Consider the following 17,170-nt stretch of genomic DNA (forward strand, 5'->3'; position numbering starts at 1 on the left):
AAAGAACTTTTAATTATCTTTTTAAATATTCTTATTTTATTTCTACCTTTATAAAAAATATCAATAAATCAGTCTCCTTATTTTTTCTCTTTTCATAAAGATATATATCTTAAATACTGTAATTAAACTAGCATAAAATTACAATTTTCTATATTTTAGAGGCTTAATTAATTTTTATTATTAAAATATACTGATATATAAAAATATATAAATATATGGATAATAGAAGGTAGATATAATAAAAATAAATTTAAAAATATTAGTTTAAAAATGAATCTAATATGCTGATATTGCGCTGATGACAAAAAATAAATGAGGGATGCTTATATAGTTATTTTTTTGCAAATGTAGAATAGTAGATAAAGAAGAAATATTTTATTCAATAAAGAATATTAATTTTTTTTATTATTTCTTTTAGTGATAATTAAATTATGATTTTCAATAATTGTTTTTAAGAAAATCAAAATTAAAAGATAAAAAAAAATTATTTTACAACTTTTGTATCCTATTTTTTTTGTTATATATACATACTATTATATTAATAATTAATATTTAATTTTTAATTGAAGTTAGTTAATTCAATCTACAATTAATTTAACTAATCTTTTTATTTTCAAAGCTAATCTTTTGTCTTCTGTTTTTACATCTCTAATCAATTTTCTTTTCAATTTAAATTTATTTTAAAAAAAATAAAAAGTTGTGACTTTAATTATCTATTTTAAACAATAAAAACAAATTACAATAACTTTATATTTTTACAATTGATTATTTGGCTAGATTTTAGAAACTTATTATTATTACTTAAAAATTAAAAATATTTTAATAAACATCCTAAAAACCTTAAAATAATTATTTTTAGAAAATAATAAATGAAAATTTACTCTGATTAAAAAAATAACTATGTAAGTTAGATGGATTTATTCAATTCTTACGCTATATTTTATACTCCTTCATCACCGATTTTATTATTCCTTTTCAAAAAAATAAATTTATTCATTAAATATTCAAATTTCCTACGAAATTTAAATAAAAATAGATAAAATAATTAAAAACTTTTAAATTGTCTATAAATCTATAAAGAATTAATGTTACCAAATCTAAAAGTCGAGATTAGTTAGGAATTTACAGTTACCAAGTGCTCTACCTATACTAGAAGCTCCATCATCCCCAATTTAATTGTTACTTTTATAAATTAAAATCATGTTTAATTAAAAATAAAAGACATTTTATAAATAGTTTTTTGTATACTTGATTTTAAATAAATAAAACTCATGTAATTTTTTTCAAAAGTAAATAATAAATAAAATAGATTTACTATATGCCGAATTCTAAATTTGTAAGTTAAGTGCAGTTACTCAAGCCTAGTCCAATATTTTATGCTCCATCATCTCCGATTTTATTTTTCCTTTTCAAAAATATAAATTTATTCATTAACTATTCAAATTTCCTACGAAATTTAAATCAAAAAAGATAAAATAATTAAAAACTTTTAAATTGTCTATAAATCTATAAAGAATTAATGTTACCAAATCTAAAAGTTGAGATTAGTTAGGAATTTACAGTTACCAAGTGCTCTACCTATACTAGAAGCTCCATCATCCCCAATTTAATTGTAACTTTTATAAATTAAAATCATGTTTAATTAAAAATAAAAGACATTTTATAAATAGTTTTTTGTTAACTTAATTTTAAATAAATAATACTCATGTAATTTTTTCAAAAGTAAATAATAAATAAAATAGATTTACGATATGCCGAATTCTAAATCAAAATAGATAAAATAATATAAAGAATTAATGTTACCAAATCTAAAAGATGAGATTAGTTAGGAATTTACAGTTACCAAGTGCTCTACCTATACTAGAAGCTCCATCATCCCCAATTTAATTGTTACTTTTATAAATTAAAATCATGTTTAATTAAAAATAAAAGACACCTTACAAATATTATTTTTGTATACTTGATTTTAAATAAATAATGCTCATGTAATTTTTTTCAAAAGTAAATAATAAAAAAAATAGATTTACAATATGTTAAATACTAAATTTGTAAGTTAGGTGCAATTACTCAACCCTAATCCAATATTTTATGCTCCTTGATCGCCGATTTTATTTTCCCTTTTATAGCAACCCATTAAAATCATGAAATTCTAAAACCTAGTGGAATGAAACTGATACAATATATAATATTAGAGTCCATTGAGTCCATGGAATCCAATCAATCCATTGAGTCCATGGAATCAAATTGAATCCAATTGATCCAACGGAATCCAATGAATCCATGGAGTCCAGGGAGTACATGGAATCCAGTGAAAAAAAAAAAAGAAAAAATTGAACATGAGATACATTAATAAAAATAAATAAAATATATATAAACACAATAAAATAATTTTAAGTTGTATTCTGAGTGCATTTATATGTGCGAGTATTTCTATTCTATTCTATCTCCGATTTTATTTTTGCTTTTCAAAAATATAAATTTATTCATTAACTATTCAAATTTCCTACGAAATTTAAATCAAAAAAGATAAAATAATTAAAAACTTTTAAATTGTCTATAAATCTATAAAGAATTAATGTTACCAAATCTAAAAGCTGAGATTAGTTAGGAATTTACAGTTACCAAGTGCTCTACCTATACTAGAAGCTCCATCATCCCCAATTTAATTGTTACTTTTATAAATTAAAATCATGTTTAATTAAAAATAAAAGACATTTTATAAATAGTTTTTTGTATACTTAATTTTAAATAAATAGTACTCATATAATTTTTTTCAAAAGTAAATAATAAATAAAATAGATTTACGATATGCCGAATTCTAAATTTGTAAGTTAAGTGCAGTTACTCAACCCTAATCCTATATTTTATGCTCCTTCATCGCCGATTTTATTTTCACTTTTCAAAAATATAAATTTATTCATTAACTATTTAAATTTCCTACAAAATTTAAATAAAAATAGATAAAATAATTAAAAACTTTTAAATTGTCTATAAATCTATAAAGAATAAATATTACCAAATCTAAAAGTTGAGATTAGTTAGGAATTTGCAGTTACTAAGTGCTCTACCCATACTAGAAGCTCCCTCATCCCCAATACTACATATTAAATTGATATAGTAAATCATTATATTTAAGATAGAAAAGTTAAATGATTACTTAAGATTTAATATCAAAGATTCTAATTTTTCACATTATACTAAAGAAGTGTTAAGCTAAGTAACTTATTCATTACTAAGAGTAAAATTTCTATTTATTTTTAAATAATAACAAAAAAATTTAATTTTAGAATAAATAAATGAATGAATGAAAAATATTACTGTCTATTCCTGGGAGATCTCCCCAGTATGATCCATTCATTTTTAGATCTCCCCAAAAAATAAATATTCAGAAAATATGGTTAAAAGTTATGTTTGCTGGTGAGATTTTATGAGGATTTATGGTATTTATTTTGATTTATACTTCATTTGAAAATGAAAATTTATTTAAATTAATGTTTCATTAAAAATTAATTAGAAAATTGTTAATTTTGTTTTATTTATTTATTTATTTATTTATTTATTAAATATTAATAAAATTAACAGTTGAAAAGCAAGAAGAAAAAAAATGATTGAACAGAATAAAAAATATTTTGATAATCTAGAACAAGTAATTTTTTTTAGCATTCTAATTTTATATTTATTTATTCTTTTAAAATGAAAAGTTACAAAACTGTTCTCAATAAAATCTCTCAGATCTTGAAATTGATCTCAGGTATAAAAGATTATAGCTTTTGATAAAATGAAAATAAAAATTTAACTATATAATGTATTTAGATAAGAAATAAATAAAAAGATATACTTAATCTAAATGCATTTGATGTTATATTAATTATATTAATTTTTCTTTTTCAAAGTTTAAATTTTTTATAAGCTTATTTGCTAATTTTCTATTTTTATATTTTTTAAATTTATCATAAGATCTAATATATTTACTTTTGAAAGGACTAATTAGTATTAAAATGAAAAGATTTAAGATTTATGTTTTTATTTATCGAAATGTGTTAATCTCTCGTCTTTAACACTATAATTCGGGTAAAATGATTTATTTGTAATTATTTTAATTTTGTATTATTTTTTATTATAAAGCAAAATATAAGAAATAGTTAGATCCACTACATTAAATTTATTATTTTATTTTTTTTTTTGAAAAATAAGCATTTTTGATTTATTTTTTTAGTTTAGATTTTTTTAATAAAATATTCATTTTTAGAATTAGAATACAATATATTTATATTAAATTTTTAACTAAAATAATTAGAAAAAACAAAATTGATGGTAAAGGAGCTTCTTAGCTATTTTCCGCTCTAGTAAACTGTACTAATATCTAATCATTGGCACTTGAGTTGTCGTAAAAATAAATCATTTGCTTTCATTATTATTTTAAAAATTATTTATTTAGATATCAAAATTTAGGAATGTATCAAAGTTTTTCATGATTAAAAATGTTCAATTAACATTTCCATATAATTTTATTGCTTATTTGTTTATGTTTAAAATTTTTATTTTAAATATATTCCATTTTAAATATTTGCTTTCTTAATTCTAATTAAAATATAAATAGCTAGAATTCAATTGGCTTAGATGGTCCAAAATAGATAGGTTCTACTTTAGCAAAATGCATTAAGCTTTCATCTTTAGAATTATAATTAAGGTTTAAATATTTTTTTTGTATTTGCTTTTTTTTTTTGATAATTACATAAATGTTTATTTACACATTTATTTTATTTTTTTCATTTCTAAAATTTATATTTTTTTTAAAATAACAAGTTTTCTTAAATTAATTAAAAAGAAATAATAAAATTGGTGGTAAGATATTAGAATTATTTTAGGGTTTAACTAAGTGTGTTAATCTCTAAAATTTGATATTATAACTAGAGTAAAAAAATTTATAAATTTAAGCAAATGTTTTTTATTTTTTCATTTTTTAAGAATTTGAAATTAAAAAAGCAGTTATATTGTTTAATATGGCCTAATAATTTAGAAATTTCTTATTTATTTAATTAGAAATTTTTTTCATGCAATTTTTCTATTTTTTTCTATTGAATAATAATTTTTTGATATGCATAAAAAGAGAAAATAAAATTGGAACAAAGACATCAGACTTAGCTTCTTGTTTATCAATGTGTGTTAATCTCTCTAATTTAACGCTCAACCTACAGTAACGATAGTTTAGTTTATTTATTGCATTCTATACTAAGAAAATAGGATTAATATTTTAATTTTTTATTTTTTTTATTTTCTGTATTAAGTTAGCTAATTTTATTGGATATCATTTAATTTTTTTAGAATATACTAATAATTTTTGTGCTTTATCAAACTTATAAAAATATCTTATAAATATAAAACTAATAACTAAATTAGTGCTTCTGGTGTATCTGATTTAGGTTTATCAATATCAAAATTAGCTCATTTGTCAAAATTGGCACTTTTTCTTAAGTAAAATTAATATATTTACTTTTATTAAAATTTTTTTTTCATTTATTTCAATCAAAACCTAATAAGAAATATTAAGAAAAAATCAAAATTTTTAAAGCTTTTTTAATTTTCAAAATAAACTTTTTTTAGGATGGATTTATATTTATAACTTGAAATTTGCATTTTAAGGCTGATTCATCTTATCTTTTTATCACCTTTTTTAGATACTTTTTTTAACTTTCATTATAAATTTTTTCGAAAAATAATAAGTTGGAATTTATTCAGTGACGATGGTGTATCAGGGTTAAGCTATGGTTTGTCAAAATGCCCTGATCTTTTAACATTAATACTTGATCTAAGGTAAACATAGTTTGTTTATTTATTTTATTTAGATCTTGTTACATATTATGTGTATATAAAAGTGCTTAATATTTATAACATTGATTGCTTGCATGACCTCTAATTTATTTACATATAATTTTTAGAAATAATGAATAAAGTTCTTTTCTTAATTTCTACTGAATTTTTTCATTAAAACTAAGAAATTTTCTAAAAAATATCAAAAGGAGTAATATAATTTATGATTATGGTGCAATTTAATTAGGATCTAGTTTAGCAAAATGTTCTAATTTATAAAATTTAACTGTCAATCTAAAGTAAATTTATATCTAATTCTTTATTATATCTTAGACGATTAGTTTAAACATACAAAAATAATAAAATTTGAAAAATAGATTATTTTTTAATTAAAAATAATTTTAGAGTTAATTTATTGTTTTACTTAAATTTATATTTTTAAAATTTATTTTTGTAAAAATTAAAAAGTAGCAATTTAATTGGTGATGCAGGTTCATAAGAATTAGTCATTAGTCTAGCAAAGTGTGATAATCTTTTAACTTTAACAATTCACCTCTAGTAATAAATTGCTTCATTTAATCTTGCTTTGATTTATTTTATTAATATAAAGAGGCTTAAAATCTTTTCGTCTCTTTGTATATTTTAATTCATTAAGTTTAATCCTTATTCATTATAATTAAAAAAATTTAATAAAAGTTGTAATGATCTCTTGAAACAAAACTTAAGATCTTAAATTCTTAGAACGAAAAGACTAGTCATATTAATTATTTTTTATTGAGGAATAAAATTAATTTAATTTATATTTTTACTTTGTAAATATTTAATAAAATCAAATAATATGTCAATTAATTATATAAATAATTGGCCATATGGATCTTAAATTGTGTTTAAACCTTCTTTTATTAAAAATCTAGATTTTAAATATAATATTAATATCTTTGATAGAAATCTTGGCTAAATTTTATTTATTAATTCTTTATATTCATAAAACTCATATTTATAATGATTATTAAATATTATTTTTAGTTGTTCTCTTATAATTATTTCACTAGTAGGAAATATATATTTAGTAGAATAATAATATTATTTAATTAATTAAAAGAAAATTTAAAATAATAAAAAAAGGTATCTATCTAAATAGGTTTTGATCCTAAAAAAATTTGTAAAAAATGTTTAATCAACCTTTATAAAACTATTTGAATTTTGAATGAAATTTTGCTTTTATGAGAAAATTATATTATTATATAAATAAATATTATTTATTAAATAAATTATTTGTAAAATTAACAAAATCAAGATATAAAAATAATTTTCCTAATTTTAAATTGAGTTTAATTTTATGTAATTTTATATATAAATAAAAGTGTATATAAAAGCCTCAACCTAATATGAAGAATGAAATAAGAGTACTCATATTTAATTTTAAAAGATCTTAGTGATCATAAAATGTAATATTTAAAGAATTCTAAGACTATTGATATTAATTGCTTGAAAAATATTTTAAAAACTATGGGAATTATTAACAAATAAATAAATTGGTGCTTGGTTGAAAATATGAAAATAATAAATGAGATCTTAATGAAGAAGATTATTTATTAACAATTAGAATAATTTATACAACAAACAACACGATTTTAGTTCTAAATGCTAATATTTTGATGAAATAATTATTAAGATTTAAATTAAGAATAGAGAGCGAATTGCTTGCTATTTATAAATTCATATTTTGTTATGCTTTAACTATGATTTAATAATGACTTATTGAATTAATTTTAGTAATGAATGTCGTCGTTTGCATTTCCTAAAATTATATTCATTATATAAAAAATATATAAACTAGATCAGTCAGTACCAAGGACGCTATCACGAGTTAAGAAGCCAGTGAGACAGAAGAATCTGGCAAAGACAAGAGAAAGAATAGCCATAAGCTTAACAAGAATGTTAAGAGCAGGACCAGAGGTATCCTTAAGAGGATCACCAACAGTGTCACCAATAACGGCAGCCTTATGTTCTTCAGAACCCTTCTTCAAGGCAACACCTTCCTTAGATTGGAGGTTACCACCTTCAATGTATTTCTTGGCATTATCCCAAGCACCACCAGTGTTGGAGGATGAAATAGCCATTTGGACACCAGAAATTAAGGCACCAGGTAATAAACCAGCAACTGCAAGAGGACCGAAGAAGATACCAGTCTAATTTAAAAATAAATATTTTAATATTAATTTTATTTAAAAAAAAAACAAATAAATAATTTATTTTTATTCAAACTATTTAAATATAGATAGATGATTGGGAAATATAAAAGTAAATTCTTACAAGAATGGGAGATAAAATGACGAGAGCACCAGGAGCAATCATTTCCTTAAGAGAGGACTTGGTAGAGATAGCAATACAAGATTGATAGTCAGGTTCCTTATCACCAGTCAAGATACCAGGTTCGTTTCTAATTTGTCTTCTGATTTCTTCGACCATTTCAAGAGCAGCCTTACCAACAGACTTCATGGTGAAGGCAGAGAAAGCATAAGGTAACATAGCACCAATCAAAAGGAAAGCGAAGACTAAAGGATTGACAACTTGAGTTTAAGCTTATTTCAATTGAGTACCAACATTGGAAGCACTGGCGTTAGTCAAGAAACCACCGAAGAGTGATAATGAGACGAGGGCAGCAGAACCGATGGCAAAACCTTTACCGATGGCAGCAGTAGTGTTACCAGCAGCATCGAGAGCATCAGTTCTCTTTCTAATGTGTTCACCCATTTCAGCCATTTCAGCAATACCACCAGCATTATCAGAAATAGGACCATAACCATCGATAGCGAGACCAATTGTTAAGTTAGAAAGCATACCCAAAGCAGCTAAAGCAACACCATAGTATCCAATAAGTTTAAGAGATACATAAGCGGCAATAGCAATACAGAAGATAGGGACAATGGTAGAGAGATAACCAAGAGCAAGACCGTAGATGATGTTTGTGGCAGCACCAGTTTTGCAAGATTCAGCAACTTCTCTGACAGGACTGTAGGAATGAGAAGTCATGTATTCAGTGATATAACCAATAGCTAAACCAGCCCATAAACCAATTAAAACGCAAATGAAAGCTTAGTAGCTATGCTTTTCTTTAACTATATTGCTTAAGTCATTGCCGACTATTTAAGTTCCTGTAACAAAATTGAAGTCATTAGGAAGATTCATAAAGGCAGCACCAATAACAGCAGGGGTAATGAGGATAGAAGAGAAAAGAAGTTACTTCTTTAAGGAAGATTCGATATCGCTTTCTTATTCTACTTTATTGATGTAAACACCATAGAAGGAGACAATGATGCAGCAAAGAATACCAAAAGCAGAAACCATTAAAGGATAAAGTAAACTATCTAAATCTCTGTATCCGTCAGTAGTATAGAGAGAGTGACCAGAAACAACTAAAGCAGCACAAGTAGATTCAGCGAAAGAGCCAAAAAGATCAGCACCCATACCAGCAACATCACCAACATTATCACCAACGTTATCAGCAATAGTGGCAGGATTTCTGGGAGAGTCTTCAGGTAAATCTTATTCGACCTTACCGACAAGATCGGCACCAACATCAGCAGCCTTGGTATAAATACCACCACCAACTCTACCAAAAAGACCAACAGTTGAACCACCTAAACCAAAACCAGCAATGAATTCAAAAAGTTATGCAATATAGTCTTCTTAACCAACTAGATAAAGAGTTTTGTCACCAACATGGATAGCCTTGTAAATAACGATGAGTAAAGTGATCATACCTAAGGCGATAGAAACCAAAATGAAACCCATGGAGCAACCAGCGGCTAAGGCAATCTTGAAACCTTCAGAGAGTCCTGACTTAGCAGAGTGAGCTACTCTGTAGTTGGATTCAGTAGCAATCATCATACTGATGTAACCACAGACCATAGAGGTAATACCACCAACTAAGAAAGAAATAGCAACATATGGTCTCCATTCAGCGTTTTCATTTTAAGAATCGACAGCGAAGTAAACAATTAATGCCATAACACCTAACATAATAGCGCAGAATTTGTATTCTTCATGTAAGAAGGCCTTGGCACCTTCTTTAATCTTTTAGCCGATGTCAAGAATTCCATGAACTCCATCCTTGGATTCTTCGTCTTACATTCTAGTACGTAATCCATTTCCTTCGTCGCCGGGTTGTTCATCTAAGTTGACTTTCTTAACAGTCAACCAATTATAGAAACCCCAAGCAAGACCTAAACCAGTTGAGGCAAAAATTATACCTAAAGATGCACCGTAAGAAATTGTCATTTCAATTATCTTATTTTTTTAATTATTAATTTTTTAACAAGATTTAATTTATAAGATTTTGATACGCCTAAATTTTTAAACACTTCTTCTTTTCTTACTTTCGCTCTCATTCAATCTATCAATTAATTAATCAATCAATCAATCATTCCAAATTATTTTGTTTGAATAACAAACAAGCTAACAAAGAAAAAAGAAAAAAGAAAGAAGTAAAAATTTCTTTAATTGATTTGCTTTAAATTTGCAAACAAAGAAATCATTAAATAAATAAATTTCATTTTTATTATTTTCTCTCTTTTTTATTCTATCTTACTTTGAAGGTGTTTTTAAATTTACTTCCTTTCTTCTTTAATTTAAACATTCAATTTGCAAAAATATCAAGTAAATTGATAGATAAAAAGCCTCACAAACAAATTTAGTTGATATTATATATGCTTCTAAATACGCTTTTCAATTGAAATATAATCTAATATCTTACTTCCTTTTTTATACAATTTTAAATAGAGCCTTTCTTTCTTAGATTACTTTATCAAATCACTCATTCATTATTAAACAACTCCAAACTCTTCAACTTCTTTTTTATACTTCCTTAGATATTTATTTGATGATTTTAAGAGCTCGTAAACAAATAATCTATCCTACATTCTTATCCTTTTTTTCTTTTATCTCAGACCTGATCATTTATTGGCAAAATAGATATACTATTTCCTATTTTTTCTATTCGAATTATCCTTATTTTTTTACTGCTCATATTTAAATTAGCATGATTTTTACATCAGATATTTCTTCAATTTGCATTACTAGCTTTTTTTTTGTTTCATTCAAAAACTTATTTTTTGTTTGCTTGATCCACTATCTTTATAAAAATTCAAATAAAAGAATTAACCCTCCATATTAAGCTAGGAATGAAAGAAAACTTGTTTGATTATATGAATCTGCCATTTATTAATCAATTTTGCAAAGTTTTTTTGCTATTGAGGCTTTAATAGGAAAATACAACAAAAATAGAGTAATTAAGCCTTATAAATACTATTGTAAATTGAATAAATATGCTTTAATATTATATTTTGCTAATAAATACTCTTTAAAAGAGAATCAAAAATTAAAGACAACTAATTGATTGACTGACTGACTTAATATAAATAAATATCTTTTGAATTCTTTCTAGAATCATCATCGATTAATATGAGTAACAAAATTAAAGATTTGAGAGGTCCACAAATATTTCATACTCTTAATTCACAAACAAAAACTCACAAACTATAAATCAAATGCAAAAACTTAACTTATTTCAGACTAGCTAGCAAAAAAAAAAACACTTGTTTTCGCAATTGTCTGTCCTAAACATTTGAATAATTTTTATTGGTTTATTTTGATAAAAACAATAATTTTGTAAGCTGCCAAAAAACAATAGTAAAATAAATACACTTTAGAACCATGATTAATTGATATCATAAAGAATAATAATACCTCAGCTTATTATTAGCAATTGATTGTACTAGCAATAAATATAGCAATAATAATTATAAATAAATAAATATCTATTCAGATTAATTAATTCCTTTATAAATTTTAAATTAAACAAGCAATACTAAATTTAAAATCGCAATGCTATCAAATTGAATAAATGCAAATTTCATTAAATTTTATATGCAAAATAAATTTATCTCTATTTATTTTAGCTTTGAAATTATCTATTGTTTAATATTATTTTGTCAGCATAGATATCTACCTATAAAATTACCTCTTTTATCATCTTCAATTTAACTTTGTTTATCACATCCATAAAAAATAAAACAAACAATATAAATAGTTTCTACTACAAATTTATTTTAAATATCTCAATTAATTCTACACTAAAACTATTCAAGATAATGTTAATAAAAATTTCAAGTTCATTTTTCATTAATTCTTTTAATATTATTTCATTTTATTAAGACCATATTTTGAACATCCAAAATAGGAAAATTACAACAAAATATTAAAGAAACAATATTGTTCAATGTCCTTCATGCTAAATAATATAAATTTATTAATCTCACAACAAAAAAATAAATCTTACATGTGCTAAATTAGCTTATTTTTAACACGAAATCATGTAAGCAAACAAGCAAATAAATGTGTAATTATAAATGATAAGCTTTCAACTAAATTAAAAATTTAAACAAAATAAATTAAAAATAAAGAATACTTAAGCAAAAGTCTTAAGAGAAGAAAATTGGAAAGTAATTAAGATTGTTTTTATTGGTGGATAGATCAATCATTCAAAAAATTATATGGGATAAGTAGATCTAATAAAAATTAAACGCCAAAGAAAATTTGTTAATTTTTTAAATTTACAATTGATATCCTTTCAAATAAACCAAACAGATATTTTCCAAATAAAAAAGTTAATAAATTTTGTATGTGAATTCAAAAATAAATTAAGTTCAAACAAAAGGGAAGCAATTTGCCTAGCAATTAGATAAATTAATAAATAAAAATAAATAGGCGGCAAACAATTAGTTTTTGATTGAAGAAATCAAAAAAAGTTTAAAATTGTCCAACTTAATTAAATTGATGAGTTAAGTTATGCAAATAAAACCAAAAATTTGATAGAAGATACTTTTGGCCTTTAAACCAATGTTTAATTTATCAGTTTTAATTAATTATTTGTTATTAAATGCGAATTTATTAATTTAACTTTACAGCATTTTTGATAGAAATTTCATTCCCTTATGATGAAATTAATCAATTTACACTTTTTTTTACTTTTTTAATTCAATCTACTTCTTTTTATTAATTTTACATCAACAAAGACGGCCTAATTAATTTTGTCATCCTCATTTAATTTTATCTTTATAGTTCAATAGCAAATTAAGCCTAAAATATTTTTGACTTCATTTTTGATCCTAAAATCTACCTAAAATTTATTCCTTAGTAAGCTTAATTTTCTCATAATATAAAGACTTATTTGCACTACAGCAATAGTGTGAGTGATTTCATTTAAAAGTAAAGTAAATTATTTTTAAATTACACATATTTCATCATCAATCAATCTCACGTCAAATACATTTCTATCACTAAAGCGAATATCTTTAAAAATCCTTCAAACAAACACATTATGCTTGTTATAAAAGAAAAAATTCTAGAACTCTTCATGAAATTATGGAAATACATTGATTGCTTGATAAACAAAGAAAATATATTAAAAGAAAATAAACTTTTGAGATGTTGATCAATAAATTAAATTTTAAGTTAGAAAGTAAGCAAAAAAAAATACTTAGTCATCCATTTAAAAATTGGGATAATATCTATGAATTAATCAATCAATCATTCAAATCTTATCAAAAATAAAAGATTGATACATAATTTAATGGATCGATCAATCAAGATATTAAATATTAATTAAAAAATTATTTATGTTCAAATACAAATGAAAATCAAGCCAAAAAACAAAAAAATATCTTTCAAAATATAAAATTGTCATCATAAAATAACAAATTAATAATTTATTTACACACTGAAGATATCTTCTAAATAATCAAAAATTTAGCTTAGCTTTATTTATTCCTTAACTTTACTATCAAATGTGGACATTTATGCTTACAAACAAATATTATTTTCGTTGCAAATACAATTTTATCCACTGAAGTTATTTATTTCTATAAACAATTCTCCACTTTTGTTTCTATTTAATGTGGGCGCGAGTCTTTCCTGACAAATTTTTTTGAGTAAAAGTAATAAGTAATAATGAAATTGTGAAAAATGTCTTTCAAAAAAAATATAAAATTATTTTAAATATATAAATTTATTAAAATCTTTATTTTATACTTAAAATTATCATTTAAAAAACATAAAGTTTAAATTTTAAGTGGTAGAATTCATTTACAAAATTTGTAATTTCAGCTTTATTTAAATACTTTAAAAAACCTAATGCATTTAAAATTATATAAATTTAACCAGCCAGCTAAAAAATATAAATGTTTACCCTCATATGTTAAATCTACCTACTTATTTTACTATCTATTTATTGATAAGTCTGCAGAGATTTTTCATCAGCATAAATGTTTCATGCTTAATTCCAAAATAATATTTACTTTTTATTATAAATGTGAAAATAGTTATAAAATCTAAACCTAAATTTATTCATTTAAAACTACAAAATTAGTATTTAAACAAAAAAATTCAATGCATAATTTAGTTATTAATTTATTAAAAAAATCCAATTAATTCATTGTTAGTTTTTAAATATTTAATTAATTAACTATCAAATCATAAGAATTAAATATTATTTAAAATATTATTTTCAAAAATTCAATTTTTTTTTGAAAATCTACTAAAAATATCTTTTATTTTTTATTTTGAAAAATAGAGCAATTATTGAATAATTTTTTGTTTTAAGATGCTTATCTGTTAATATGAAATAAAAATATATTTTATGAAAATTCTAATTAAATAAAAAGCTTATTAAAATATATTAATTAATTAATTTAAAGGATTTATAATGAAAATAGGTTTAAAATTTAGAAAAAAATAGTGTGAGATAAATATTAAAAGAATTTTTTAGTTAGCAAACTAAAATAATGATTATTATTGACTAATATTATTAATAATATAAAACAAAAATCAGATTTATTTTTATAAAGAATTAAATAAATAGCTCCTACTACCATCTTTATGATCATAAATAAATAAAGTAAGAATTTCATACACATTTTAAAATTGGTTTGTTATTTTTATATTAAATTTATGATATCAATTTCTTTTATCATATTTTATTATTTATAATTTCTTCTATTTTTGATTAATTTTAAAAGTTAGTTTTTTATGTTTCTGCTCATTTTTAATTATGCCAAAAAACAATTTAAATATAATAAATTTAGTATATTATGCCATTTTTCTTGCCTATTCATAATTAAATTTATTATTTTATTAATATATAATGCTATATTTTTAGTCATAGTTTACTTTGTTACAGAAACTGTTCTATTATTTTAACTAACTAGAATTAATTGCTCTATTTTTAGGCGCTATCTTCATACTTATTGAATTGTTACTTTTTTTGTGTTTATTTTAATATTTATATGTTTGTTCAATTTTTAATAATCATTCAGCAGCTCTATTACAAGAAAGTATTTTGTTTTTCTATTATTATTCAATATAAATTAATTGTAATTTACTTTGAATATACTTCTAAAATTCATTAAGAAAGGTTTTGTTTGTTGATTGATTGATAGATAGATAGGATTTATTTATTATTGATTGATTAATTTATTTATTTTTGATTTATAGAATTGCTTTTATGAGTTTGTCTTGACTTAATTTGATTTGGTTGATATATCTGTTGATTAAAAAATCAAGGTTAAGATGTATGATTGATTTGCATTTTATGATCCCATTCTATATAGAGCACATCAAGGAGGGAAAATGTACAAGCTATAGATAAACCAAGATGACCTATTATACAGCTAATAATTCCTTTGTTTTCTTTAATATAACTAAAAGTCTTGGCTATTTGGAAGAAAGTTGTTGTAAAGAGTATAGACATCTACCAGCTCATCAGGAAGGAAAGAATGGAGAAATGAAAAATCATGTAGCTAACTTGAATGAAAGTAATTTTCTTTTAGCCAAGGGTTTTCTCAAGAAAGAGTCTCCAAAACCATTCTTCCATAATTGGGTTAACAAAGGCGAGAAATATGCAGAAGAGAAAGAGATAGAATGCATTATATTTAATTGGAATATCCAAATGCTAAAGCATATTATGCTTAAACTCATACAAAAAAAAGTAATAAGCTACCATCAGGGAGAAAGTTACCATAGAGAAAGTTATTCCGTACTTAATTTATTAAAGTCTATTCTAAAACTCGCTTATAAAATAAATGCTGATTTCTTTTTCCTTACTAATTTTTTTAATGTAAATATATGGTAATCCAAAATAGCAAACTATTTAAAGCACTATCATTGTTACCAAGGCATCTTTTAGTAGTAAAAGGGTCATCGGAGTCAGCAAAATTGGTGCTAAAACTATTCCGTAAATGCAAAATTTTTATTTGGTTGTTAAGCCATAAACTCCCTCGTCCATTTATAATTAATTTGCTAATGAGTTAATATAATTAATTTCAAAATATCTTCAAAGTGATTCTGAATTTATTTAATATGAATTTCTATATATTATTATGATATTGCTGATACTATATGAATATATTGATTCTATATTATAGATAACTGCTTTAGTTATGGTTAACTCTAAATACCTACTATACTAATATATTTTAAATCTTCTAAATCAAAGATACAAAAAAAAATATTACTAATTTATATTTAATTATTCCTTCAAAATTAATTATTGATTTTTGAAATATGTTAAACAGCTTTTAATAACAAAGAATGTTTATTTTCTTTTCCTTATTTACTTAGCTATTATCATTTAATATTTATTCATGTTAAATCTTATACTTATCAGATTTCCTTGCTTGCTTGCTTGATTGCTTCTTTTATTCATCAAAGATATCTTTTAAAACTTATCTTGAAATTAAAAAACAGAAAACATAAAAAAACTAAGAAAATTATAAAAAAATGAATTCCCTCATTAATATAATTGCTAATTTATATTAAAATCTCTATTTTTTTTATATAATTTTTTAGGAAACTAATTTTTTATTTTAATGTTGCTAATATAAAAGTATCATATTATTTTAAAAATTTATGTTTTCAAAAGTTATGATCAACAATATATTAACCAACTTACTTATATTTTTTTATCTATAAATTTTTTATAGGGTTATGCAAAAATATAATTTTAAAATTTGCATTTGCAACATTTTTGTATTGTAAAAGTAGAGACCCATATTTTTAAACAACAGTATTTAATATTATAATATCTTTTTATATTTCATACAAAAAAAAATTTTTTTAAAATCAAAAACTAGACTTAATATAATTTGATGTTAATTAAATAATTAATTTTTACCTTAATTAAAATTGATTAATCTTAATACAGATTTCATAAAAGCTGATATAAAAACATAGAAAAATCAAAACAATGTTAAAAGTATTAAGAAAATTAAAATTCTAAAAAAAGAATTGGAAAAAATAT

The 17,170-nt window shown here is 22.4% G+C and overlaps 6 protein-coding genes across 6 annotated transcripts; 3 read left to right on the forward strand and 3 right to left on the reverse strand. All coding sequences in view use genetic code 6, as the record gives it.

Annotated features, from left to right (window-relative positions):
- Positions 1-921: 921 nt before the first annotated feature.
- On the reverse strand, positions 922-3,126 carry TTHERM_000735293 (translation initiation factor eIF-5A family protein; the record flags this gene model as incomplete). The annotated part of the gene is made up of 9 exons (XM_012796390.1): positions 922-971; positions 1,133-1,182; positions 1,316-1,405; positions 1,527-1,616; positions 1,804-1,893; positions 2,028-2,117; positions 2,583-2,672; positions 2,806-2,895; positions 3,017-3,126. The coding sequence occupies 9 exons, from the start codon at positions 3,124-3,126 to the stop codon at positions 922-924; spliced, it is 750 nt and encodes a 249-aa protein (XP_012651844.1).
- A 478-nt stretch (positions 3,127-3,604) lies between these two features.
- TTHERM_000735295 (hypothetical protein) lies at positions 3,605-6,589 on the forward strand (the record flags this gene model as incomplete). Its single annotated transcript, XM_012796391.1, has 12 exons — positions 3,605-3,646; positions 3,702-3,751; positions 3,982-4,071; positions 4,298-4,387; positions 4,601-4,690; positions 4,829-4,915; positions 5,111-5,197; positions 5,401-5,475; positions 5,725-5,814; positions 6,021-6,110; positions 6,280-6,369; positions 6,508-6,589. The coding sequence occupies 12 exons, from the start codon at positions 3,605-3,607 to the stop codon at positions 6,587-6,589; spliced, it is 963 nt and encodes a 320-aa protein (XP_012651845.1).
- Positions 6,590-7,652: 1,063 nt separating this feature from the next.
- Positions 7,653-10,095, reverse strand: TTHERM_00735340 (vacuolar H+-translocating inorganic pyrophosphatase; the record flags this gene model as incomplete). The annotated part of the gene is made up of 2 exons (XM_001011583.3): positions 7,653-8,003; positions 8,128-10,095. 2 exons carry the CDS (start codon positions 10,093-10,095, stop codon positions 7,653-7,655), a joined length of 2,319 nt encoding a protein of 772 aa, XP_001011583.1.
- Positions 10,096-12,754: 2,659 nt separating this feature from the next.
- Positions 12,755-13,309, forward strand: TTHERM_00735350 (hypothetical protein; the record flags this gene model as incomplete). Its single annotated transcript, XM_001011584.1, has 1 exon — positions 12,755-13,309. The coding sequence occupies one exon, from the start codon at positions 12,755-12,757 to the stop codon at positions 13,307-13,309; it is 555 nt and encodes a 184-aa protein (XP_001011584.1).
- Positions 13,310-13,560: 251 nt separating this feature from the next.
- On the reverse strand, positions 13,561-15,114 carry TTHERM_00735360 (hypothetical protein; the record flags this gene model as incomplete). Its single annotated transcript, XM_001011585.1, has 2 exons — positions 13,561-13,788; positions 15,043-15,114. 2 exons carry the CDS (start codon positions 15,112-15,114, stop codon positions 13,561-13,563), a joined length of 300 nt encoding a protein of 99 aa, XP_001011585.1.
- A 331-nt stretch (positions 15,115-15,445) lies between these two features.
- TTHERM_00735370 (hypothetical protein) lies at positions 15,446-16,177 on the forward strand (the record flags this gene model as incomplete). The annotated part of the gene is made up of 1 exon (XM_001011586.2): positions 15,446-16,177. One exon carries the CDS (start codon positions 15,446-15,448, stop codon positions 16,175-16,177), a length of 732 nt encoding a protein of 243 aa, XP_001011586.2.
- Positions 16,178-17,170: the final 993 nt, after the last annotated feature.

The sequence above is a fragment of the Tetrahymena thermophila genome, assembly GCF_000189635.1.
Source record: "Tetrahymena thermophila SB210 genomic scaffold scf_8254736, whole genome shotgun sequence".
Taxonomy (NCBI): Eukaryota; Ciliophora; class Oligohymenophorea; order Hymenostomatida; family Tetrahymenidae; genus Tetrahymena; species Tetrahymena thermophila.